Consider the following 27601-nt stretch of genomic DNA (forward strand, 5'->3'; position numbering starts at 1 on the left):
AGACATAAACTTGAAGTATAGCCTAAGAATATTAATTCTATCTGTTTCGAAGGCAAAGTTTGCAAGAAGAGTTGTTCGTTCTGTTATAATTTCTAAAGATGTTTCCAGAAATTGAGTCAAATTTACTGGAGCCTCCTCAGTAATAGCTTTGGCTCCCGTAATATAATAAACTTTTACAATTGGAGGTATAGCTTCCTTTGGATGTACTTATGAAATTTAGATTCCGGATTAAACATGAATTAGGTTGAAACCTGGTTTGTGGGGGGACATAGGTGAAGTAGTAATTTGTTATAACTTGTAATCAGGGCATCATTTTGAGGGACTGAATTAGGTTCAAACCTAGTTTGGGATGTGTGGGGGACATTGCCCTACACATGAACTGCAATTTATATTTATCTTATTTATTTACTTATTTATGACATTTAGATCCCGGATTAAACATGAATTAGGTTAAAACCTAGTTTGGGGAGTGTGGGGGAGCATTGTTCCCCCCCCCCCCCCACATGAACTGCTTGTATGGAAGGGGAAAGGGATGTGTAAAAGATAATATTGTGAGGAGGGTGAGGGGGTACTGGCCCCCCAAACGATCTGGAAGAGAAAAGGGAGGGAGAAGAACCGGAATAAGGAAACATGAAAGAGATTTTGGATAATATATATATATATATATATATATATATATATATATATATATATATATATATACAGCTACAGTACATTTTTCTTCTTTTCTGGGTAACATTCCAATATTTTATTTTATTTGCTAGCTGCAAAAGAGTCACAGATATTGGAACGAGAGAAGAAAGCAAAACTGCAGTATGAAAAACAGATGGAAGAAAGACAGAGAAAACTGGATGAACAGAAACAGAAAGAAGAGTTGCGAAGAGCTGCAGTGGAGGAGAAGAGGAAACAAAAAGTCGAAGAAGAAAAGGTATAGTCTGTGTTTGTAAAGCAGTTTTGTCTTGTGCATGGCCTTATTCATTTGATTTGTGGTTTAAAAGAGAGTACTGAAATTTTAAAAATCTTTCTCTTTGGGGATGGAGGTAAAAATGACTGGGGAAGGCAGGAAACAGTCATGCAGCCTCCTTAAGTCTGTTCATGACTTGGTACTTGTGTACGATGGATGACCTTTGCCTTTACCCTATTTTTCAGCTTAACTATCCTAGAAGAAAAAAGTTAATTCCTTTTCATTCCACAGATCAGTCCAGAAACCTGTGGGTTATGTCCATTGACCAGTGGAAGGAAACATGGAACAAAAGTAGTTCCTTGTGATTTGCCCTCTTAAGGGTATTGTGTAGCTCTGGAACCTTCAGTATTCTCTGACTTCAGCGGATGGTAAATGGACTTCATAGCTCCTGGACTGCACTTGGTGACTGCTTCTGCCTCAGTTTCCACACACTGTGTTAGTTGAGCTGGGGGATTTCCTCTTTGGAGGTATGTTCTCCATTTGCTCTGTTTTGCTGCATTGTTCTGAACTATTCTAAGGAGCTTGGAGACACCTAGTGGTACCACATCCCTTTCCGCCACCCCCCCTTCCTTCTCTTAGAAGCTTCCCTAGGGGTTGTTTGCCTCATGTTTTGTTGCACATGCTTGGGTCTCTACCTTCATTCTGGCTGTGTGGAAGGAAATGAAGGATATCAATGGGTGCCTACAGCAGCTGGACCACTGAAGCCGCTAATTTCTTCAACCTGAATTTCCTAGTCAGTGAGGTAAGATTCCTCTTTTGGCATCTTTAGAACTTTTTCTCTTCCTTTTCTTTTATTTCTGCTACCTTCACTTCTGTGATGCTCTGAGGTCTCTGCTCTGGCACTTTGGTAACTGTCAGTCAGGCAGGAAATTCTCTGCAGGTGGCCATTATTTTATTTCCTGCAGATCTAATGCCATTCCTTGGATGATGGCTCAGGTCTGTTCAGTTTTCCCTCTTTGCTAAGAAAGATTTTCTCAATAGAAGGCGACCCTCCCTATGGGGTTAATGCTTTATTGAGCCTTTATGTTTCTCTGCCTGGCAGAGACAGGGCTTTACTATTAACAGTAACAGACTGCAGGTTTTTGAATTTTCATTTAAATTCCTGGTGATCATGTGGGCAGCACATTGGTGCAACACATTGGATTGGCACTGTTTCTGCCCACTGTTCTTGCTCTGCAGCTTGAAGTAGACTGCATTCTCTACCCTACTATTTTTCTGTCTCTATGCATGGTACGGTTTTATACAGCTTACTTAATGCTGCTTGGTGCCGTGGGCAGATTCTGCTGTGCATTGCATCTGAGCTGCTTTTATAAGCCCTTCAGATGCTCTAATTTACTCATTTGGTACAGGCTTCCTGGTCATATTGGCTGTGCCTCATTGTCAACCCTCACCTTGGCTCAGCTCCCCCCCCCCCCCCCCAAAAAAAAAAAAAACAGTGGCATTTTTTTTATAGACACATGTAAAGGAATGCCATAATGGCTAAACTAATTCCCTGAAAGCCAAGGCTGTTATCTGGGTTTTCCGGTTCATTCCCTCTGCAGTTTTCCACATGATCAGAGGAGCTTTGTGCCATTTCTGCATGGTATTACCGTCAGTGAGTTGCAGGATTTTTTTTTGTTATTCCTTGGCGGCGTGAGCGTGGATTCTTTCAGTATACTACTCTTTTATTATCTACAGCTGCTTCCCATGTTGTTTTTCAGAGACTTAGTTCCCTACAGTTCACCAACATGGAGGGGCATAATCGAACGCGGACGCCCATCTCCATGGGCGACTATCTCAGAGGACGGGTCCGCGAAGGGGCGGGACAGACCGTATTTTCGAAAAAGATGGGCGTCCATCTTTTGTTTCAATAATACGGTTGGTGCCGGGCAAATGCATTGGATTTGGGCGGATTTGAGATGGGCGGTATCGGTTTTCAGCGATAATGGAAACCGAAGCCGCCCAGCTCAAAAACAAACAACTCCAAGGCATTTGGTCATGGGAGGGGCCAGGATTCGTAGTGCACTGGTCCCCCTCACATGCCAGGACACCAAACGGTCACCCTAGGGGCACTTGTAAAAAGTAAAAAAAAAAAAAAAATTAAAATACCTCCCAAGTCCATAGCTCCCTTACCTTGGGTGCTGAGCCCCCCAAATCCCCCCAAAACCCACTCCCCACAACTCTACACCATTACCATAGCACTTATGGGTGAAGGGGGGCACCTAGATGTGGGTACAGTGGGTTTTGGGGGCGGTTTGGAGGGCTCCCATTTACCACCACAAGTGTAACAGGTGGGGGGGGATGGGCCTGGGTCCACCTGCCTGAAGTCCACTGCACCCACTAACAACTGCTCCAGGGACCTGCATACTGCTGTGATGGAGCTGGGTATGACATTTGAGGCTGGCATACAGGCTGGCAAAAAAAAAGTTTTTAAAGTTCTTTTTTTGTGGTGGGAGGGGGTTAGTGACCACTGGGGGAGTCAGGGGAGGTCATCCCCGATTCCCTCCGGTGGTCATCTGGGCAGTTTGGGCACTTTTTGGGGACTTGTTCGTGAAAAAAAGGGTCCAAAAAAAGCGACCCAAATTCTCGCTACTGCCCCCCTTCTTTTGTCCATTATTGGCCGAGGGTGCCCATCTCTCGGCCGATAAACACGCCCCAGTCCCGCCTTCACCACGCCTCTGACACGCCCCCGTCAACTTTGTTTGTTCCCGCGACAGACTGCAGTTGGAGGTGCCCAAAATCGGCTTTCAATTATACCAATTTGGGCGCCCATAAGAGAAGGTCGCCCATCTCCCGATTTGGGTCGAAATATGGGCATCCTTCTCTTTCGAAAATAAGCTGGATTGTCTTCCTTAGCATCCCTCCGGACCGGACCAGGATTGCACTGATGGGTTGTATTCGCCTTCCAGCAGGTGGAGACTGAGAAAATTCTGAGTCTAGAGAGCCAGTGAGAGCCCTGGCCATATGACCCTAGCCTCAGTAGTTCTCAGTCTCCCAGCAGGTAGGAGGTGAGCCCTTTAGTGCCCTTTAGTCTCTCTCTCTTCTTGTTTCTCAATCAGAATTATTTTATTTTATTCTATTTGCCTTCTGTGCCTGGGGAGTTCTGTTTAGAGGCATGCCAGTAAGGTCTTAATTTTTTCTTTGCAGCCTCTGGGGTGTTATACTCGGGTGTCCTGGGTCCCTCCCCCCCTTTCCTCCCCATCTCCCTTCTCTCCCCTTTGGGAGAGGCAGCCACTGTTGTTTAAAATCCTATCTTTCCCCTGTGTGCTAACGAGTAGGCAGCAACGTTGCTGTGGGATTTGAGTTGGTTTCTTAAAAAAAAAAAAAGAAGTGAGAATTTGCTGCCCCGAAGTCAAGAGGCGGCGAGGCTTATGGTGTGGGCAGAAGTTCACCTCTGTGCCATTTCAGCCTCCCATGTGGCAGGAGTCGAAAACATTCAGGCAGATTTTTTCAGTCGCCACACTCTCGATCCAGGGGAATGGTCTCTCAGCAATCAAGCGTTTCAGTTGATAGTAGCGAAGTGGGACACTCCAGTACTAGATCTTTTCAAATCCATGCTAAAAACCCACTTTTCACCACTGCTTTTGGCTCCTAGCTACTACTCAATTACCTCCCCTTGTTCCTTCTCACCTAGTACTTCCCTCACCCTTAATTGTCTTGTCTGTCTGAGTTATTTTTAGATTATAAGCTCTATTGAGCAGGGACTGTCTCTCTATGTCAGGTGTTCAGTGCTGCGTGCGTCTGGTAGTGCTATACAAATGTTAATAATAATAATCTTTTTGCCTCCAGTCTCAACTCGAAGGTTCCTCACTTCTTCAGTTGCCGAAGGGACGCAAGAGCGGCGGGAATAGACACTCTCCTGCAGCAGTGGCCTTCTGGTCTGCTTTACGCGTTTCCTCCGTGGCCTCTATTAGGTTGTCTCCGCCAAAGGATCGAGGAACACGGGGGTCTGGTAGTTCTGGTGGCTCCAGATTGGGTTCGGCATCCTTGGTTCGCGGACCTTCAGTGTCTTCGGTCGGCGGCTCCTCTTCGTCTTCTGGTGCACAAGTCCCCCTGCTCTTGCAAGGTCCAATATCGCACCCAGACCCGGCTCGATTTTGTCTTACGGCTTGGCTCTTGAACGAGCTCGCCTAGCTAAGAGAGGTTTTTCGGCTCCAGTGATTGCTACCATGCTTCGGTCTCGTCGGCACTCGACTTCGCTAAGTTATACCCGCACCTGGAGGATTTTTGAAGCTTGGTGTTTGGATGCTGGTATTGCTCCTTTTTGGGCTTCTGTACCACAGATGTTGGATTTTTTGCAGCGGGGTTTTCATAAAGGCTTGTCTCTCTCCTCTCTTAAGGTACAGGCGGCAGCTCTTTCCTGTTTCAGAGGTCGGATTCGGGGTTAGACCTTATCTAGTCTTTGCGATGTTGCCCGTTTTTTTGAAAATAGTCTTCTTTGTCCTCCAGTCAAATCAGTCTTTCCATCGTGGGATGTCAATATTGTGCTTTCGGCTCTAACTGGTCCTCCTTTTGAGCCGCTGTCTGCGTGTTCTCTTAAGGATTTGACTCTTAAGACTGTGTTTTTAGTGGCCATTGCTTCAGCAAGGAGGGTATCGGAGTTGCAAGCTTTTTCCTGTCGGTCTCCATTTTTGGAGTTTTCAAAGGAGAGAGTGGTTTTACGTCCGGTTCCTTCTTTCCTACCTAAAGTAGTTTCCAGTTTTCATCTTTGCCAGCGGGTTTTTCTTCCTGTCTTGGGGTCCGTCTCAGGTACAGAGCAGTAGAGGAAATTGCGTACTTTGGATATTAAGAGAGTGCTTAAACGCTATTTCGCAGTTACTGAAGAGTTTTGTTGCACGGATTGTCTTTTCGTTCTTTTTGCCGGTAGCCGTCAGGGGTTGGTCGCTTCTAAGCCCAGGTTATCTCGGTGGATTAAAGAAATGATAGCTTCTGCTTACATTCTGGCTGGTAGAGTGGTTCCACACAGTGTAAATGCTCACTCCACGAGAGGCCAGGCCGCTTCATGGGCGGAGTGTTTCTTGGTGCCTCCGGCCGACATTTGTAAGACGGCGACGTGGTCCTCTCTTCATTCCTTTTCTAAACATTACAGACTTGATGTACAATGCCGGCAGGAGGGTGTCTTTGTGTCTCGAGTACTCACAGCGGGTTTGCTCGGGTCCCTCCCGTAGGTCTACTGCTTTGTTACTTCCCATCAGTCCAACCCTGGTCCGGTCCGGAGGGATGCTAAGGAAGTAGAAATTAGACCTTACCTGCTAATTTGCTTTCCTTTAGTCCCTCCGGACCAGGCCCCTCCCATGTTCTTTCAAGTCTTCAGATTTTTTTCTTATGCTTGGAAGTTCGTTCAGCTATTTATTTATTTATTATTACATTTATATCCCACCTTTTCCCACTGATCGCAGGCTCAAAGTGGCTTACATAAGTCTGTAGTGCAAGCTACAGTACAAGAAGAACAATTATACAAATTGAGAATCCTACTATATAAATGAAGAGTGACTGACGTGCTACGCATGTGCGGCACGTCACTGGTCTCCCGACGTACACAGCAGGCGTGCTGGCATGAGTGCGGCTTCAGAAGGAAGCCTGGATGCTGAGAGCTCACTACATGTGCGGTTGGGAATACGCACAAGCAGGTGAGGGGAAGAACCAAAAGGAAGGAGGAGGCAGTAGCTACTATAAGGCAAGCATGCTGCGCTGTCAAGGATGTAAACAACTATTCCCGCTGGAGCACGAGCATGAACAAAATTTCTGTTGTCAGAATTGGGGATAATTTTGCCTTTATGTCAGCCACCTATTTCCCAAAACTGGAGGGGGGGCAGGGGAGAGAGGAGAATCACTGGGTGGCTGGAGATGGGGGGCAGGGGAGAGAGGAGAATCGCTGGGTGGCTGGAGGGGGGCAGGGGAGAGAGGAGAATCGCTGGGTGGATGGAGAGGGGGGCAGGGGAGAGGAGAATCGCTGGGTGGATGGAGAGGGGGGGGGCAGGGGAGAGAGGAGAATCGCTGGGTGGCTACAGGGGGGCACACACTCTGCCTCTCAACTCACTCTCACACTCTCTTTCACACAGACGCGCGCACACACACTTTCTCTGTCTCTCTCACACGCTCACACACACATGCACAATCTCTCTCTGTCTCTCAACTCACTCACACTCTTGCACACACACACACTTTCTATGTCTCTCTCACACTCACACATATACACACTCTCGACTCACTCTCACACAGATGCACACACACACTTTCTCTGTCTCTCTCTCACACACACACACACAAACACACGTATACACAATCTCCGTCTCTCTCTGAACTCACTCACAATCTCTTTCACACAGACGCGCACACACACGTTCTCTGTCTCTCACACACTCACTCTCACACACACATATACACACTCTCTCTCTCTCTCTCTTTACATTTCAGAAATAAAACATATTGCCCGTTTGGCTATTTCATTACATTACGCACAACAGAAATGTCGCCTGTTGTAACGGGCTTTACTGCTTGTAAAGATATAAAATAACAATTAAACAGCAAAAGACAAGAGATAGTAACAGGTAATTATAGTCCTTGGGTCTGAAAGTTATGGTGATAGTTAATTTTTGGTTACGTTTAACCTGGAGAATAAGCCTTCTTAAACAATACTGATTTCAATAATTTACGGAAGTTCAGGTAGTTCTGGGTGGATTTTATTTGTTTGGATAGAGCATTCCATAATTTAGTGCCGTGCAGACATATTTTCAAAGCACTTAGACTTACATAGTTTCATATTAACCTATGGAACTTTGTAAGTCTAAGTGCTTTGAAAATGAGCTTCTATGTGTGTAAAGTTGGTGGCTTAAATTGATTTGCATTTAAGGCCAGCACAGTTCGGGTACTGCAAGTTCAGATATCAGAGACGGACTTGTTTTGCAAGTTTATAGTTATACAAAAAAAAAAAAAGGCTTGTATATATAAGATTTTCAGTGGGCCATACCACTTCTCTGGTGAGAGTTGCTGGTGAGCCCTAATACACGGCATGGCCGTTGGTTAAGCATGTTTAAGGAGTGCTTTGTGGCTGCTTTGATTCCACGGTGCACAGAAGGGTGGTCTTCCTTTTCTTTCCTGCTTTGCTAGTCAAATACTGAGGCTAGGGTCATATGGCCAGGGCTCTCATTGGCTCTCTAGACTCACAATTTTCTAAGTCTCCACCTGCTGGAAGGCGTATACAACCCATCAGTCCAATCCTGGTCCGGTCCGGAGGGACTAAAAGAAAGCAAATTAGCAGGTAAGGTCTAATTTCTACTTCCTTTGCTCTGATTGGTTAATGATGGATAACCCCAGCTTTTGTTTTTTACATTTCCATTTGTAGGAGTCTAGTCCCTTGTTGATGCAGTTTCCATGGGTTTGGCACCCCTTTTTTGCTCAGGTCTGCAATCTTTTTTTTTTTTTCTGCACAAGATCCATTCTGCAAGGGTTGGCATCCTGTCTCTTTGCAGACTGGACATCATGTCTCTTTGAGGGACTTGCGTCGTGTCTTTGCAGGACTGACATCATTTTTGAAACATAAAAATGTCCAAAAAAGCAGCATAAAGCGGCAGATGGACGTTTCCTTAGCATCAGCAGCAGATGAATCCAGAAACTTTATGAGTTGTGACCATCTACCAGCAGGTGGAGATAGAGAGCACTGAACTGAATGCTCCTTGGCCAGTCAGTATTCTCTGTTTCCAGCAGGCGGATAGCTGGTCTCTCACAATCTCCTGACCTCATTGGATTGCAGCTCTTATTCTGGGTTTGCCAGTTTAGTAGAGTTATAGGGTGTGTGGCTGAGTGGTGCTGCCTTTAGGGGTACACCTGGTCACCCCAGGTCCCTCCTCTACCCTTCTGTCCTTTCCTGCCTTTCTCCTTCCTTCATGCAGTGAAGTTCAGCAGAAAAAAAAAGGCCATGGCTTTCCCCTTTCCCCTGTGGTCAGTAACCTCATCCCACCTCCCAACGCTATGAAAGAAACAGTACATACAATTGGCTATTCCAGGGGAGAGCAGTCCTTTGCTATTGAACTTCAGGAGCCCTGGGCATCCGGATAGTAAGGATGCGGGGCTCCAAAGGTAAGTCTTCTTTGATACTGAATATTAGTTAAGTGGCAGCTGGCTATCATTGGTTTATGTTTACTAAGTTTTTGTATTTGACTACACGAGTTACATAAATAGCACACAGCACGGTGTTAAATGAAGAGTAGCCTGATGAATGAAGTGCTATACCACCTGGCAGAAGTTATTATTAACCACTAAACGAGAGTGGTTATCTCTGAGGGCACTCTTCTTCACATTTAATTGATTATTTTGTAGCACATTATCCTGTTTTTTTTTTTTAGAGCATTATTTGAGAAATAACCAGTGAATTTGAAGATTTTTGTTATTGCTTATTCTCCGAGGACAAGCAGGCTGCTTGTTCTCACTGATGGGTGACGTCCACGGCAGCCCCTCCAATCGGAATCTTCACTAGCAAAGTCCTTTGCTAGCCCTCGCGCGCCCGCGCGCACCGCGCATGCGCGGCCGTCTTCCCGCCCGAAACCGGCTTGTGCCGGCCAGTCTTCTTTCGTCCGCACTCGGTACGGTTGTGTTTTCGCCGTGTCGAGCCCCGGAAAGTCGACCTCGCGCGTCCTTTTTTCGACGTGTTTTTTCTTCGGAAAATCCTCAAAAACTGTTGGGAAGTGCTCCGGAAGCCCTCTCGGGTTTCGTTTGCCCCTTCCCGTATTTTTTCAGATTTTGCCCCGGTAAGTTTTCTTTCGTCATCGGGATAGGCCTCTTTTCGGCCTCGGTCGAGATTTTTCTCCCTTAAAGTTTTGGTGCTCACTTTCGTCATTTCGGATTTTGATTTCGCCGGCTTGATTTTTCCGCCCATGACATCGAAGCCTTCCAGCGGCTTCAAGAAGTGCACCCAGTGCGCCCGGGTAATCTCGCTCACTGATAGGCACTCGTCGTGTCTTCAGTGTCTGGGGGCCGAGCACCGTCCTCAGAACTGTAGTCTGTGTTCCCTGTTACAAAGGCGGACTCAGGTAGCGAGATTGGCCCAGTGGAACGTTTTGTTCTCGGACTCTTCGTCGGCATTGGTACCGGGGGCATCGAGTGCATCGACGTCGTCAGCGTCCAGACCTTCTTCCTCGGCTGCTAGTGTATCGGGAGCATCGAGGCATCGAGTCTCTGCATCGGCGCTGAGGCATCGGGCGACTGCATCGACGTCGGTGGTACCGGGACCTCGTCTGCTGATGTCGTCGGACAGTGGTGCATCGTCTGGAGTGCAGGTGAGGGCTGTCCATTCCCCTGCTGGTGGCGGTGAGCCTTCGGGTGGGTCTCCCCCTACCCTGAGGGCTCCTGCGGTACAGCCCCCCCCGAGATCGACCTCCTTCGGCCTCGGCCCCGAGGAAGCGACGGCTGGATTCTACGTCCTCCTCGTCGGTGCCGGGGAGCTCCGGTGACATGCTTCGGAAGAAGTCGAAGAAGCATCGACACCGGTCTCTTCCCCGCGTCGGCACCGAGAGCTCTGGGTCGCCGAGGGAGTCGGCACCCAGCAGGCATCGGCACCGAGAGGACCGCTCGCCCTCTGTTCAGGAGGTGTCGATGCGCTCCACTCTGGACAGCCCGGAACAGCCTCCACGCCCGGAACAGGTTCTGACGTCGACGCCTGCATCGACCTCTCTGCCTTTCTCTGCAGCCGCTCTGAACGAGAGCCTCCGGGCCGTTCTCCCAGAGATTCTGGGAGAGCTGTTGCGCCCTACCCCTCCGGTACCGGCGGTGCTTGCGCCTCCGGTACCGTCGAGTGTGGCGCCGGCTGGCCCATCGCCCGGGGTGAGGTCCCCGACGTCGGTACCGCATGCGGTGCCGACTGCGGCCACCTCCCAGGAGGGCTCCCCGACTACGTCGGCGGAGGGAGCTTCGCCGATGCGGGCGAGGGAGTCTACCTCTTGACGCCCCCATCGTGGACGTGGCTCCACGGAGTCGAGTCGGGCACGGTTGCAGACACAGGTCCGTGAACTTGTGTCTGACACCGAGGGTGAGGCCTCGTGGGAAGAGGAAGAAGACCCCAGATATTTCTCTGACGAGGAGTCTGAGGGTCTTCCTTCCGATCCCACTCCCTCTCCTGAAAGACAGCTTTCTCCTCCTAAGAGTCTGTCTTTCGCTTCCTTTGTCCGGGAGATGTCTACGGCCATCCCCTTCCCGGTGGTTGTGGAGGACGAGCCCAGGGCTGAAATGTTTGAGCTCCTGGACTATCCTTCTCCACCTAAGGAAGCGTCCACTGTTCCCTTGCACCATGTCCTAAAAAAGACATTGCTTGCGAACTGGACCAAGCCACTAAGTAATCCCCACATTCCCAAGAAGATCGAGTCCCAGTACCGGATCCATGGGGACCCAGAGCTGATGCGCACCCAGTTGCCTCATGACTCTGGAGTTGTGGATTTGGCCCTAAAGAAGGCTAAGAGTTCTAGGGAGCATGCTTCGGCGCCCCCGAGCAAAGACTCTAGAACCTTAGACTCCTTTGGGAGGAAGGCCTACCATTCCTCTATGCTCGTGGCCAAAATTCAGTCTTACCAGCTCTACACGAGCATACACATGCGGAACAATGTGCGGCAGTTGGCGGGCTTGGTTGATGCGCTCCCCCCTGAGCAAGCCAAGCCTTTTCAGGAGGTGGTCAGGCAGCTGAAGGCGTGCAGAAAATTCCTGGCCAGAGGGGTGTATGACACCTTTGATGTTGCGTCCAGGGCCGCTGCTCAAGGTGTGGTGATGCGCAGGCTCTCATGGCTGCGTGCCTCCGACCTGGAGAATAGACTCCAGCAGCAGATTGCGGACTCGCCTTGCCGTGCGGACAATATTTTTGGAGAGAAGGTCGAGCAGGTGGTAGAGCATCTCCACCAGCGGGATACCGCATTCGACAAGTTCTCCCGCCGGCAGCCTTCAGCATCTACCTCCACAGGTAGAAGATTTTTGGGGGGAAGGAAGACTGTTCCCTACTCTTCTGGCAAGCGTAGGTACAATCCTCCTTCTCGACAGCCTGCGGCCCAGGCTAAGCCCCAGCGCGCTCGCTCTCGTCAGCAGCGTGCGACTCAGCAAGGCCCCTCGGCTCCCCAGCAAAAGCAAGGGGCGAGCTTTTGACTGGCTCCAGCAGAGCATAGCCGACATCCAAGTGTCAGTGCCGGGCGACCTGCCAGTCGGAGGGAGGTTGAAAGCTTTTCACCAAAGGTGGCCTCTCATAACCTCCGATCAGTGGGTTCTCCAAATAGTCCGGCAAGGATACACCCTCAATTTGGCCTCAAAACCTCCAAATTGTCCACCGGGAGCTCAGTCTTACAGCTTCCAGCACAAGCAGGTACTTGCAGAGGAACTCTCCGCCCTTCTCAGCGCCAATGCGGTCGAGCCCGTGCCATCCGGGCAAGAAGGGCTGGGATTCTATTCCAGGTACTTCCTTGTGGAAAAGAAAACAGGGGGGATGCGTCCCATCCTAGACCTAAGGGCCCTGAACAAATATCTGGTCAAAGAAAAGTTCAGGATGCTTTCCCTGGGCACCCTACTTCCCATGATTCAGGAAAACGATTGGCTATGCTCTCTGGACTTGAAGGATGCCTACACACACATCCCGATACTGCCAGCTCACAGACAGTATCTGCGATTTCAGCTGGGCACACGTCACTTCCAGTACTGTGTGCTACCCTTTGGGCTCGCCTCTGCGCCCAGGGTGTTCACAAAGTGCTTGGCTGTAGTAGCAGCAGCACTTCGCAGGCTGGGGGTACACGTGTTCCCATATCTCGACGATTGGCTGGTGAAGAACACGTCCGAGGCAGGAGCCCTGCAGTCCATGCAGATGACTATTCGCCTCCTGGAGCTACTGGGGTTTGTGATAAATTATCCAAAGTCCCATCTTCTCCCAGTGCAGCAACTCGAATTCATAGGAGCTCTGCTGGATTCTCGGACGGCTCGCGCCTATCTCCCAGAGACGAGAGCCAACAACTTGTCCCTCGTCTCGCGGGTGCGAGCGTCCCAGCAGATCACAGCTCGGCAGATGTTGAGATTGCTGGGCCACATGGCCTCCATAGTTCATGTGACTCCCATGGCCCGCCTTCACATGAGATCTGCTCAATGGACCCTAGCTTCCCAGTGGTTTCAGGCTGCTGGGGATCTAGAAGACATGATCCACCTGTCCACGAGTTTTCTCAAATCCCTGTATTGGTGGACGATTTGGTCCAATTTGACTCTGGGACGTCCTTTCCAAATTCCTCAGCCACAAAAAGTGCTGACCACGGATGCGTCTCTCCTGGGGTGGGGAGCTCATGTCGATGGTCCCTCCAGGAACGCGATCTGCAGATCAATCTTCTGGAGATACGAGCGATCTGGAACGCTCTGAAGGCTTTCAGAGATCGGCTGTCCCACCAAATTATCCAAATTCAGACAGACAACCAGGTTGCCATGTATTACGTCAACAAGCAGGGGGGCACCGGATCTCGCCCCCTGTGTCAGGAAGCCTTCAGCATGTGGCTCTGGGCTCGCCGTCACGGCATGGTGCTCCAAGCCACATATCTGGCAGGCGTAAACAACAGTCTGGCCGACAGGTTGAGCAGGATTATGCAACCTCACGAGTGGTCGCTCAATTCCCGTGTAGTGCGACAGATCTTCCAGGTGTGGGGCACCCCCTTGGTAGATCTCTTCGCATCTCGAGCCAACCACAAAGTCCCTCAGTTCTGTTCCAGGCTTCAGGCCCACGGCAGACTGGCATCGGATGCCTTCCTCCTGGACTGGGGGGAGGGTCTGCTGTATGCTTATCCTCCCATACCTCTGGTGGGGAAGACTTTGTTGAAACTCAAGCAAGACCGAGGCACCATGATTCTGATTGCTCCTTTTTGGCCGCGTCAGATCTGGTTCCCTCTTCTTCTGGAATTGTCCTCCGAAGAACCGTGGAGATTGGAGTGTTTTCCGACCCTCATCACACAGGACGAAGGGGCGCTTCTGCATCCCAACCTCTGGTCCCTGGCTCTCACGGCCTGGATGTTGAGAGCGTAGACTTTGCCTCTTTGGGTCTGTCAGAGGGTGTCTCCCGCATCTTGCTTGCTTCCAGGAAAGATTCCACTAAGAGGAGTTACTTCTTTCTATGGAGGAGGTTTGCCGTCTGGTGTGACAGCAAGGCCCTAGATCCTCGCTCTTGTCCTACACAGACCCTGCTTGAATACCTTCTGCACTTGTCTGAGTCCGGTCTCAAGACCAACTCTGTAAGGGTTCACCTTAGTGCAATCAGTGCATACCATTACCGTGTGGAAGGTAAGCCGATCTCAGGACAGCCTTTAGTTGTTCGCTTCATGAGAGGTTTGCTTTTGTCAAAGCCCCCTGTCAAGCCTCCTACAGTGTCATGGGATCTCAATGTCGTCGTCACCCAGCTGATGAAACCTCCTTTTGAGCCACTGAATTCCTGCCATCTGAAGTACTTGACCTGTAAGGTCATTTTCTTGGTGGCAGTTACTTCAGCTCATAGAGTCAGTGAGCTTCAGTCCCTGGTAGCCCAGGCCCCTTACACCAAATTTCATCATAACAGAGTAGTCCTCCGCACTCACCCTAAGTTCTTGCCAAAGGTTGTGTCGGAGTTCCATCTGAACCAGTCAATTGTCTTGCCAACATTTTTTCCCCGTCCTCATTCCTGCCCTGCTGAACGTCAGCTGCACACATTGGACTGCAAGAGAGCATTGGCCTTCTATCTGGAGCGGACACAGCCCAACAGACAGTCCGCCCAATTGTTTGTTTCTTTTGATCCCAACAGGAGGGGAGTAGCTGTAGGAAAACGCACCATATCCAATTGGCTAGCAGATTGCATTTCCTTCACTTATGCCCAGGCTGGGCTGGCTCTTGAGGGTCATGTCACGGCTCATAATGTTAGAGCCATGGCAGCGTCGGTAGCCCACTTGAAGTCAGCCACTATTGAAGAGATTTGCAAAGCTGCGACGTGGTCATCTGTCCACACATTCACATCTCATTACTGCCTGCAGCAGGATACCCGACGCGACAGTCGGTTCGGGCAGTCAGTGCTTCAGAATCTGTTCGGGGTTTAGAATCCAACTCCACCCCCCTAGGCCCATGTTTTGTTCTGTTCCAGGCTGCACTCTCAGTTAGTTGGAAAAATTGTTAGGTCAATCTCAGTTATGTCCTCGCCATTGCGAGGCCCAATTGACCATTGTTGTTGTTTTGAGTGAGCCTGGGGGCTAGGGATACCCCATCAGTGAGAACAAGCAGCCTGCTTGTCCTCGGAGAAAGCGAATGCTACATACCTGTAGAAGGTATTCTCCGAGGACAGCAGGCTGATTGTTCTCACAAACCCGCCCGCCTCCCCTTTGGAGTTGTGTCTTCCCTTCTCTTTGTTTTTGCTACATATGAGACTGGCCGGCACGAGCCGGTTCGGGCGGGAAGACGGCCGCGCATGCGCGGTGCGCATCGGCGCGCGAGGACTAGCAAAGGACTTTGCTAGAATGTATTCCGATTGGAGGGGCTGCCGTGGACGTCACCCATCAGTGAGAACAATCAGCCTGCTGTCCTCGGAGAATACCTTCTACAGGTATGTAGCATTCGCTTTATTCCACAGACATATCTTCCTTAATTCTTACGAACAAACCTCTCACTCTGTTCATAACTATATCTTTTGCAATATAATGTAAGCCACATTGAGCCTGCAAATAGGTGGGAAAATGTGAGGTACAAATGTAGCAAATAAATAAATAAATTATATCAAAGACTACATTTTCTTCTTAAATATTTTCTACGTATAATATTTTTAATTTAACCAAGACAATATTTTCTTATAGGAACGATATGAAGCAGCTCTAAGGCGCACTTTGGAGCGTAGCCAACGATTAGAACAACGACAGAAAAGATGGTCATGGGGAGGGGCGCCAACTTCAGAACCAGATAATAAAACCAGTAAGTGATGTAATTAAAGTTAGATACTGAGACAAATTAAATGTTTTTGTTAGTAATTGGTTTTGAAGAAAAATTTGTGAGGCAACATAGATGATGATGGAAGATAAAAACTATCAGAGTCGTCTTATCTACCATTATGACTGATTCTTACAACCAGTGTCCCCTCAAACCTTTTGATGGGTGGATGTCATGTGTGTGGATGCACTAGTGTTGTTCACAAACCTTTTAAAAATGAGGAGGATAGAGAGAAGAGTCACACCATCTTGTTCTGGTTGTACTCTCTCTCCCAATCCATTTTCCCATGAGCTGTTTCTGTTGTAGTACCTCCATTTATTGCTGCTACAGTAGTGTCTTGATTATCCGATGTAAAAGGGACTGGCCTGTTGTCGGGCAAGTGAAAAGTTGGATAATATGGAAAACAATGGTAACCCCTTAAACAATGCATGGAAAACATACTTTATGCAGAAGAACAGGCGTAGAGTATCTTTAATTAAAATATTGCTTATTAACACTAATCAGCAACAAAAAAATGTAAAAAATTTGTACACCAGCAATTTGATCATAAACACAGAGCAATATATACAGCACAGCAATTGTACAGCAGGCAATGTGAACAGAAATACTGTACAGGTACATAACTGATCAAGGGAAACCATATTTATTAACTTCATATACAGATTCAAGCGGAGCCCATTTCTCAAAATCACTGCATGTTCAGCCTCACTTGAGTTGTTTTTTTCCATCAATAACAGTACTGTATGAAGCAGAAATCAAAACAGCAGAACCAAGCAGAGCCCCAAGTCTCAAGACAGCAGAACTGCAACTGGAAATCCTCTGGATCTAAGAATGAGATTAACAATAAAGAAAGTGCTGTAAATGTAAATGAACAAACAAGAATTTAGTAGGTATACATGCAATACTGCATAAAACTCATTGTGCCCAAGAACCTTATCATGGTTCCATTTCTACAAAAGCACGGCCTTGGATCCAAAATGGATTCCTGTTAGGAAGGGCAGGCTCTCGGGTCACATTGTAGAGGTCCAGAAATTTCTGCCAAAGTACGATCTCAGCTCTAAATGTAAAGAAAGTGAGCATTAAAGATGTTTAGAGCTGAGACCTAGACCTAGTGATATTTCTGCAAATGTTTCTGCTGTATAGTCAAAACAACTTTTTTCTTTTTTCGACTGGCCAATAATTGCTGCCATGCTGTAAAAGCAAGGTCTCAGCTTAAAACTTTTTCAATGGTTCCCTTGCTGCACAAGCGGTGTTCCAGATCCAAAAACTGCCATGCTGTAATGATATAAAAACAAGGTCTCAGCTTAAAACCTCTTCAGTGGTTCCCTCACTGCAAAAGCGAGGTACCAGGTCCAAAAATTGATGCACGCTGTACTGTTGTAAAAGTAAGTTCTCCGAGGACAAGCAGGCTGCTTGTTCTCATGACTGGGTTGACGTCCACGGCAGCCCCTCGAACTGGAAGAAAATTCTTGCAGGAGGTCCCGCACACAGGGTACGCCCACTGCGCATGCGCGGCCGTCTTCCCGCCCGTGCGCTCCCGCTCAGTTTTTCTCTTTTCCGCGCTGGAGAGAGATGCAGTTTCGTCCCTCTCTGTGTCAGCCTCGGAAAACCGTTTCGCGGGCTAGTCCGCGGTTTCTTTTGCTCTGCGTGCGTTCACGCATCCCCTTTTTTCGTAAAAAAAAAAAAAAAGAAATCCCTTATCGTTGAGTATTTTCTTTTTATTTTGCTTCGTTGCGGCCTTGTGGCCGCGCGTCCGATTTCCTCTTTTTGTGGTGTTATACTTTTACTGCCACCATCGATGAGTTTGACCTCGCCGACATGATTTTTCTGTCGATGTCCTCAAAGGTCCCGAGCAGATTCAAAAAGTGTGGTCGGTGCGGCCGGCAGATCTCGCAGACTGATCCTCACGCTTGGTGTCTCCAGTGCCTCGATTCGGAGCATAATTCCAAGGCGTGCACCTTGTGTCTCAGCTTGAAAAAGTGGACGCAGGTGGCGAGGCAAGTTCTTCGGGACCGTCTTTTCAGAACTTGCGCCGGCCCTTCGACGTCGGCGGCACCGGTGTCGACGCCTGGGACTTTGGTATCGGTACCAATGTCAACGACTTCGACGCCAAGCATGGCATCGACCCCAGGAGTACAGGTTCCCTTGGCCCGACGACCTGCCAGCGATGGCGGCGGTGAACAACCGAGTGGGCAGTCCGCCTCGGCTGGTCCCGCCGCCCAGGGCCATCGGGACTGAACCCTGTTGGATCCGACACCCAGAGGGCGCGGAGACTCCACCTCTTCCTCCATGCTGCGGAGCGCCGATGACGGGCATCGGAAGAAGCTTGCAAAGAAGCACCATCATCGGTCACCCAGGGTGCATGGCACAGGCAGCTCAGGGACGTCGAGAGACGATTCGATCCTTAAGAAGCGCCCACGCCGAGAGGAGCGCTCCCCCTCTATTGAAGAGGTGTCGCTGCGCAGGTCGTCAGGTACCCCGGTACTGTCTCCTGGACCCGGGCAGCTTCGAGCACCGACGCCCGCACCGGCTTCCCAACCTCTCCCGACAGCGGCCCTAGACAAGTGCCTCCGAGCCATCCTCCCAGGTATCCTGGAGGGGCTGATGCGCCAGGCCCTGCCGGCACCGGGGGTGCTTGCGCCCACGGTGCCGTTGATGGAAGCGCCGGCTGGCTCTGGCCCTGTGATGCGGTCTTCGACACCGGTACCGCTTGCGGCACCGGTCTCGATCTCCACTCAGGTGGAATCGACGTCGATGGAGGGAGCTTCATCCCCGCCGGCACGGGAGTCCACCTCTCGGCAGCATCATCGAGGACGCGGTTCCTCGGGGTCGAGACGGGCCCGGTTGCGGTCTGAGCTCAGAGAGCTCATGTCCGACACCGAGGAGGAGGCCTCGTGGGGGGAGGAGGAGGATCCCAGATATTTCTCCTCCGAGGAGTCTGCGGGTCTTTGACCCCATGCCTTCACCGGAGAGGAAGCTCTCGCCTCCAGAGAGCCTCTCCTTTGCCTCTTTTGTCCGTGACATGTCTATTAGCATTCCCTTCCCAGTGGTTACCGTGGATGAGCCGAGAGCTGAGATGCTCGAAGTCCTCGACTATCCATCACCACCTAGAGAGTCTTCCACGGTACCATTGCACAATGTCCTGAAGGAGACACTGCTTCGGAACTGGTTGAAGCCCTTATCTAATCCCACCATCCCTAAGAAAGCAGAGTCCCAATACAGAGTCCACACAGACCCGGAGTTGATGCGACCTCAGCTGCCACATGACTCAGCGGTCGTGGACTCTGCTCTCAAGAGGGCCAGAGTTCGAGGGATACCGCCTCGGCACCCCCTGGGGCGGGAGTCTCGCACTGTGGACTCGTTTGGGAGGAAGGCCTATCATTCTTCCATTTTTTTGACCAGAATCCAGTCTTACCAGCTCTACATGAGCATCCACATGCGGAACAATGTGCGGGAACTGGCGGACCTGGTTGACAAGCTCCCGCCGGAGCAGCCCAGGCCTTTTCAGGAGATGGTCAGGCAGCGGAAGGCCTGCAGAAAGTTCCTGTCCAGGGGTATTTATGACACCTGTGATGTGGCATCCAGAGCCGCGGCCCAGGGTGTAGTGATGCGCAGGCTGTCATGGCTGTGTGCTTCTGACCTGGATAACCGGACTCAACTACGGCTGGCGGATGTCCCTTGCCGGGGGGATAATATTTTCGGCGAGAAAGTCGAGCAGTTGGTGGACCAACTGCACCAGCAGGAAACCGCTCTCGACAAGCTCTCCCACCAGGCGCCTTCAGCATCCACCTCTGCAGGTGGACGTTTTTCCCGGGCCCTGCAGGCTGCACCCTACGCTTACAGCAAGCGTAGGTACAACCAGCCGGCCTGAAGGCCTCCTCAGGCACAGGGACAGTCCCAGCGCGCTCGTTCCCGTCAACATCGTGCGACTAAGCAGGCCCCTGCAGTTCCACAGCAAAAGCAGGGGACGGGCTTTTGACTGGATCCATGGGAACATAGCTGCCATCAAAGTAGCCGTGCCGGACGGCCTGCCGGTCGGGGGGAGGTTGACAGTTTTTCACCAAAGGTGGCCTCTCATAACCTCCGACCAGTGGGTTCTCCAAATAGTGCGGTGCGGATACACCCTGAATTTGATCTCCACCCCGCCAAATTGCCCACCGGGAGTTCAATCCTTCAGCTCCCACCACAGGCAGGTACTTGCAGAGGAACTCTACTTGCAGAGGAACTCTCTGCCCTTCTCAGCGCCAATGCGGTCGAGCCTGTGCCACCCGGGCAGGAGGGGCAGGGATTCTATTCCAGGTACTTCCTTGTGGAAAAGAAAACAGGGGGGATGCGCCCCATCCTAGACCTGAGAGTCCTGAACAAATATCTGGTCCGAGAAAAGTTCAGGATGCTTTCGTTGGGCACCCTTCTTCCCCTGATTCAGAAAGACAACTGGCTATGCTCCCTGGATTTAAAGGATGCTTATATGCACATCCCGATACTGCCAGCTCCTCCGACCAGTGGGTTCTCCAAATAGTGCGGTGCGGATACACCCTGAATTTGATCTCCACCCCGCCAGATTGCCCACTGGGAGTTCTATCCTTCAGCTCCCACCACAGGCAGGTACTTGCAGAGGAACTCTCTGCCTTTCTCAGCGCCAATGCGGTCGAGTTCGTGCCACCCGGGCAGGAGGGGCAGGGATTCTATTCCAGGTACTTCATTGTGGAAAAGAAAACAGGGGGGGATGTGCCCCATCCTAGACCTGAGAGACCTGAACAAATATCTGGTCCGAGAAAAGTTCAGGATGCTTTCCTTGGGCACCCTTCTTCCCCTGATTCAGAAAGACAACTGGCTATGCTCCCTGGATTTAAAGGATGCTTATACTCACATCCTAATACTGCCAGCTCACAGACAGTATCTACGATTCTGTCTGGGAACACGGCATTTCCACTATTGTGTGCTGCCCTTTGGGCTCGCCTCTGCACCACGGGTATTCACGAAGTGCCTCATAGTGGTTGCGGCGTACTTTCGCAAGCTGGGGGTGCACGTGTTCCCGTATCTCGACAATTGGCTGGTGAAGAGCACCTCAGAGGCGGGAGCTCTTCGGTCCATGCAGTGCACTATTCAACTCCTGGAGCTGCTGGGGTTTGTAATAAATTACCCAAAGTCCCATCTCCAGCCAGTCCAATCTCTCGAATTCATAGGAGCTCTGCTGAATTCACAGATGGCTCAGGCCTACCTTCCCGAGGCGAGGGCTCAGAACCTTCTGTCCCTCGCCTCCCAGTCCAGAACATCCCAGCAGATCACAGCTCAGCAGATGTTGAGACTCCTGGGCCATATGGCCTCTACAGTCCATGTGACTCCCATGGCTCGTCTTCATATGAGATCAGCTCAATGGACCCTAGCTTCCCAGTGGTGCCAGGCCACCGGGAATCTGGAAGATGCTATCCGCCTGCCCATCAATTGTCGCAATTCGCTGCGCTGGTGGACGATTCGAACCAATTTGACTTTGGGACGCCCATTCCAAATTCCTCAGCCGCAAAAAGTGCTGACGATGGATGCATCTCTCCTGGGGTGGGGAGCTCATGTCGATGGGCTCCACACCCAAGGGATGTGGTTCCTCCAGGAAGCAGGTCTTCAGATCAACCTCCTGGAGCTCCAAGCGGTCTGGAACGCACTGAAGGCTTTCAGAGATCAGCTGTCCTTCCAAATTATCCAAATTCGGACAGACAATCAGGTTGCAATGTACTACATCAACAAGCAGGGGGGCACCGAATCTCGCCCCCTGTGTCAGGAGGTCGTCGGGATGTGGCGCTGGGCACGCCAGCATGGCATGCTTCTCCAAGCCTCATAGCTGGCAGGTGTAAACAACAGTCTGGCCGACAGATTGAGCAGACTCATGCAGCCGCACGAGTGGTCGCTCCATTCCAGAGTGGTATGCAAGCTCTTCCGAGAGTGGGGCACTCCCTCGGTGGACCTTTTTGCCTCCCAGACCAATCACAGGCTGCCTCAGTTCTGTTCCAGACTTCAGGCACACGGCAGACTAGCGTTGGATGCCTTTCTCCTCCATTGGGGGAAGGGCCTCCTGTATGCGTATCCTCCCATACCTTTGGTGGGGAAGACCTTACTGAAGCTCAAGCAAGACTGAGGCACCATGATTCTGAAAGCGCCCTTTTGGCCCCGTCAGATCTGGTTCCCTCTTCTTTTGGAGTTGTCCTCTGAAGAACCGTGGAGATTGAAGTGTTTTCCAACCCTCATTTCGCAGAACGACGGAGTGCTTCTGCACCCCAACCTTCAGTCTCTGGCTCTCACGGCCTGGATGTTGAGGGCGTAGATTTTGCTACCTTGGGTCTGTCTGAGGGTGTCTCCCGTGTCTTGCTTGCTTCTAGGAAGGATTCCAATAAGAAGAGTTACTTTTTTAAGTGGAGGAGGTTTGTCGTTTGGTGTGAGAGCAAGGCCCTAGAACCTCGCTCTTGTCCTGCACAGACCCTGCTTGAATACCTTCTACACCTATCGGAGTCTGTTCTCAAGACCAACTCAGTAAGGAACCACCTTAGTGCGATTAGTGCTTACCATTATCGTGTAGAGGGTAAAGCCATCTCTGGACAGCCTTTAGTCGTTCGATTCATGAGAGGTTTGCTTTTGTCAAAGCCCCCTGTCAAGCCTCCTACAGTGTCATGGGATCTCAACGTCGTCCTCACCCAGCTGATGAAACCTCCTTTTGAGCCACTGAACTCCTGCTATCTGAAGTACTTGACCTGGAAGGTTATTTTCTCCGAGGACAAGCAGGCTGCTTGTTCTCTCGACTAGGTTGACGTCCACGGCAGCCCCCTGCAACCGGAAGAAAAACTTTGCGGGAGGTCCCGCACGCAGGGCACGCCCACCGCGCATGCGCGGCTGTCTTCCCGCCCGTGCGCGACCGTTCCCGCTCAGTTTTTTTCTTTCCGCGCTGGAGAGAGACGTGTTCACGTCCCTCTCTTAGTCAGCCCCGGAAACCAGATTGCGGCCTAGCCCGCGGTTTTTCTTTATTCGTCGTTCCTAGTCGCGAGGGCGCGTCGTCGCGGCCTTGTGGCCGCGCGGTCGTTTCTTTCTTTTTCGGGTGTGCTTTTCACCACCACCATCGACGATTTTGACTTCGCCGACGCGATTTTTCCGTCGATGTACTTGAAGGTCCCAAGCGGATTCAAGAAGTGTGGTCGGTGCGGCCGGCAGATCTCGCAGACCGATACGCATGGTGTCTCCAGTGCCTCGGCCCGGAGCATAATTCCAAGACATGCACCTTGTGTCTCGGCTTAAGGAAGCGGACACAGGTGGCGAGGCAAGTTCTGCGGGACCGTCTTTTTGGAACTTGCGCCGGCCCTTCGACGTCGACCTCGACAGCATCGGTGCCGACAGCCGGGTCTTCGGTGCCGACTATGGCATCGACCCCAGGAGCACAGGTACCTTTGGCCCGCCGGCCTGCCGGCGACGGCGGTGGTGAGCGGCCGCGTGGGCAGTCTGCCCCGGCCACTCCCGCTGCTCAGGGCCATCGGGACCGAACCCTGTCGGATCCGATACCTCGAGGCCAGGGGGCTCCATCTCCTCCTCATCCCTTCCACGGAGCGGCATTGAAAGAAAGCCAAGAAGCACCGTCATCGGTCGCCCACGATGCACGGGACTGGCAGCTCCGGGACATCGAGGGACGACTCGACACCCAGGAAGTGGCAGTGCCGGGAGGAGCGTTCCCCCTCGGTTGAAGAGGTGTTGCTGCGCTGGTCCGCAGGTATCTCGGTACCGTCTCTTGGACCCGAGCAGCTTCCAGCACCGGCACCCACACCGGCCCCCTGCCTTTCCCGACAGCGGGCCTCGACGAGTGCCTCCGAGTCATCCTTCCCGGGATCCTGGAAGGGCTGATGGAGGCGCCGGTGGGCTCTGGCCCGATGATGAGGCCTCCGACGCTGCTTGCGGCACTGGTGTCGACCGCCACTCAGGTGGAGTCGACGTCGATGGAGGGAGCTTCGTCCCCGCCGGCACATGAGTCCACCACTTGACGCCATCATCGAGGACGTGGTTCCTCGCAGTCAAGATGGGCCCGGTTGCAGTCTGAGCTGAGAGAGCTCATGTCCGACACTGAGGAGGAGGCCTCGTGGGGGGAGGAGGAGGACCCCAGATATTTCTCCTCAGAGGAGTCTGTGGGCCTTCCCTCCGACCCCACTCCTTCACCGGAGAGGAAGCTCTCGCCTCCTGAGAGCCTCTCCTTTGTCAGGGATATGTCTATCAGCATTCCCTTCCCAGTGGTTACTGTGGATGAGCCGAGGGCGGAGATGCTCGAAGTCCTCGACTATCTATCGCCACCTAGAGAGTCTTCCACGGTACCACACTGACACTGCTTCGGAACTGGTTGAAGCCACTATCTAATCCCACCATCCCGGTTGCAGGGGGCTGCCGTGGACGTCAACCCAGTCGTGAGAACAATCAGCCTGCTACAGGTATGATTCGCTTTCTTGGTGGCAGTCACTTCAGCTCGTAGAGTCAGTGAGCTTCAAGCCCTGGTAGCTCATGCTCCTTATACCAAATTTCATCATAACAGAGTAGTACTCCGCACTCACCCTAAGTTCCTGCCAAAAGTGGTGTCGGAGTGGGTGACGTCACTGACCTCGATGGAAGCCTGATCTCGGTGCTACCGATCAATCCAGCTAGCAAAGCTAACATTAGCGTTAAATAAGACACAATTTATACCTCTCTGTTTGATTAAGAGACGTTTGAAGAGTGGGAAGGTGAGATGTCGCAAAAAATGAAGAGCTTAGAGAGAAAAAGCGGGGTGCGCAGCAGCCAACGCACGTCAAAAGCGTCTTCGCGCCATGTTTCCCCGCAACCCGAAGAGGCCTCTGATTATGAATCGGGGAGATCGGATGACGAGAGTGGCGGGGTTAGAAAATCACACTCCGCGCGTCTGCTCTTGGATCTACGAAAGGATCTTGCTCATATGAAAGCAGACATCGTGGAGCGGATTGATAATTTACGGGGCGAGTTAAAGGAAATGGGTACTCGCATTGAAGACCTGGAAACACGGATGGATGACCACGTGGAAGTTGTACAACAATTGCGCCAACGTGATGAAAAATACGAAACACAAATAACCGAGCTACAATATAAGCTTGATGACATTGAAAATCGAAGTAGACGCAAGAATTTGCGTTTTCGTGGCGTGCCAGAAGGGGAGACCCAGGAGGAGGTCTTGAAAATTGAGCAAGAGATCTGTGGATATATGCTAGAGGCACAGCCTGACACTCCTATACCAGAAATTGAAAGAGCGCATAGAGCACTGGGTAATCCCCAGAATAATAAACCGCGGGATATAATTGTGCGAATCTGGAAATTTTCTGAAAAAGAAAACCTAATTGCTCTGGCACGCCAATGGAAAGAGCTGAAATACCATGATAATTTGATAACTGTATATCAAGATCTGTCTACCCGTACGCTGTAGTGGCGTAGAGAGATGAAACCAGTACTAGCAGCCTTGAATAAGCATAACATTAAATACAGATGGGCCTTTCCATTTGCATTGTGCTTTGCTATCTCGGGCAAATCACATCGGATGCGGACCGAAGCGGAGGCAAAGCAGCTGCTACAACTGGCGGGCCTGATGGAAACAGAAGCTGACGAGACTGCAGCGGCGAACAAAGTGCGGGATAAAGTCCACCAATGGAAGCAAGTCTTCAATAAGGCCAGAAGCTCACGTGCGGCAAAGACAAGAATAGTAACTTGAACTGGGACAATTTTTTGATTTAATCTTGGAATGATTATCTTAACCAGAGACTTGAATGCAGAGAGGTATCTGTATGAATCTGGAGGGAAGTTATTTGGGGCTGGAAGGGAGAATGGGAAGATAGGCTATAGGAGAGGCGGTTGATCTTGTTGGGAGTTTAATGTGGGTGGGTGGAAGGGGAGTCCTCTTTCTCCTCCACATGGAAAATAGGGTTAGGGTTGGGGGGGGGATGGGGGGGAATAACATCTCTTCTATATTTTAATTGGAGGAAATTTCTATTGAAAATAAGGTGGTATACCTTGATCTATGCCTTCTTTATACCTATAGATGATGTACATAAGTAATGCCATACTGGGAAAAGACCAAGGGTCCATTGAGCCCAGCATCTTGTCCACGACAGCGGCCAATCCAGGCCAAGGGCACCTGGCAAGCTTCCCAAACGTACAAACATTTTATACATGTTATTCCTGGGATTTTGGATTTTTCCAAGTCCGTATAGTAGCGGTTTATGGACTTGTCCTTTAGGAAACCGTCCAACCCCTTTTTAAACTCTGCTAAGCTAACCGCCTTCACCACATTTTCCGGCAATGAATTCCAGAGTTTAATTACACGTTGGGTGAAGAAACATTTTCTCCGATTTGTTTTAAATTTACTACACTGTAGTTTAATCGCATGCCCCCTAGTCCTAGTATTTTTGGAAAGCGTGAACAGATGCTTCACATCCACCTGTTCCACTCCACTCATTATTTTATATGCCTCTATCATGTCTCCCCTCAGCCGTCTCTTCTCCAAGCTGAATAGCCCTAGCCTCCTTAGTCTTTCTTCATAGGGAAGTCGTCCCATCCCCGCTATCATTTTAGTCGCCCTTCGCTGCACCTTTTCCAATTCTACTATATCTTTCTTGAGATGCGGCGACCAGAATTGAACACAATACTCAAGGTGCGGTCACACCATGGAGCGATACAACGGCATTATAACATCCTCACACCTGTTTTCCATACCTTTCCTAATAATACCCAACATTCTATTCGCTTTCCTAGCCGCAGCAGCACACTGAGCAGAAGGTTTCAGCGTGTTATCGACAACGACACCCAGATCCCTTTCTTGGTCCATAACTCCTAATGTGGAACCTTGCATGACGTAGCTATAATTCGGGTTCTTTTTTCCCCACATGCATCACCTTGCACTTGCTCACATTAAACGTCATCTGCCATTTAGCCGCCCAGTCTTCCAGTCTCATAAGGTCCTCTTGTAATTTTTCACAATCCTGTCGCGAGTTAACGACTTTGAATAACTTTGTGTCATCAGCAAATTTAATTACCTCGCTAGTTACTTCCATCTCTAAATCATTTATAAATATATTAAAAAGCAGCGGTCCTAGCACAGACCCCTGAGGAACCCCACTAACTACCCTTCTCCATTGTGAATACTGCCTATTTAACTCCACTCTCTGTTTCCTATCCTTCAACCAGTTTTTAATCCACAATAGGACATTTCCTCCTATCCCATGACCCTCCAATTTTCTCTGTAGCCTTTCATGAGGTACCTTGTCAAACGCCTTTTGAAACTCCAGATACACAATATCAACCGGCTCCCCTTTGTCCACATGTTTGTTTACTCCTTCAAAGAATTGAAGTAAATTGGTCAGGCAAGATTTCCCCACACAAAAGCCGTGTTGACTCGGTCTCAGTAATCCATGTCCTCGGATGTGCTCTGTAATTTTGTTTTTAATAATAGCCTCTACCATTTTCCCCGGCACCGACGTCAGACTCACCGGTCTATAATTTCCCGGATCTCCCCTGGAGCCTTTTTTAAAAATGGGCGTTACATTGGCCACCCTCCAATCTTCCGGTACCACGCTCGATTTTAAGGATAAGTTGCATATCACTAGCAGTAGCTCCGCAAGCTCATTTTTCAGTTCTATCAGTACTCTAGGATGAATACCATCCGGTCCAGGAGATTTGCTACTCTTCAGTTTGCCGAACTGCCCCATT

General features: G+C 50.4%; 1 protein-coding gene across 4 annotated transcripts in view; it reads left to right on the forward strand.

The window, feature by feature from the left end:
- The window catches only part of MAP7D3 (MAP7 domain containing 3), a 387643-nt gene that overhangs the window by 82904 nt on the left and 277138 nt on the right, over nucleotides 1-27601 (forward strand). For all 4 annotated transcript variants that reach the window (XM_030210055.1, XM_030210053.1, XM_030210056.1 and 1 more), the window contains exons 4-5: nucleotides 765-928; nucleotides 15748-15862. In XM_030210055.1, coding sequence (XP_030065915.1) covers nucleotides 765-928; nucleotides 15748-15862 — 279 coding nt within the window. The remainder of the gene's footprint in view (nucleotides 1-764; nucleotides 929-15747; nucleotides 15863-27601) is intronic.

This window comes from Microcaecilia unicolor, chromosome 7, assembly GCF_901765095.1.
Source record: "Microcaecilia unicolor chromosome 7, aMicUni1.1, whole genome shotgun sequence".
In the NCBI taxonomy this organism is placed as follows: Eukaryota; Metazoa; Chordata; class Amphibia; order Gymnophiona; family Siphonopidae; genus Microcaecilia; species Microcaecilia unicolor.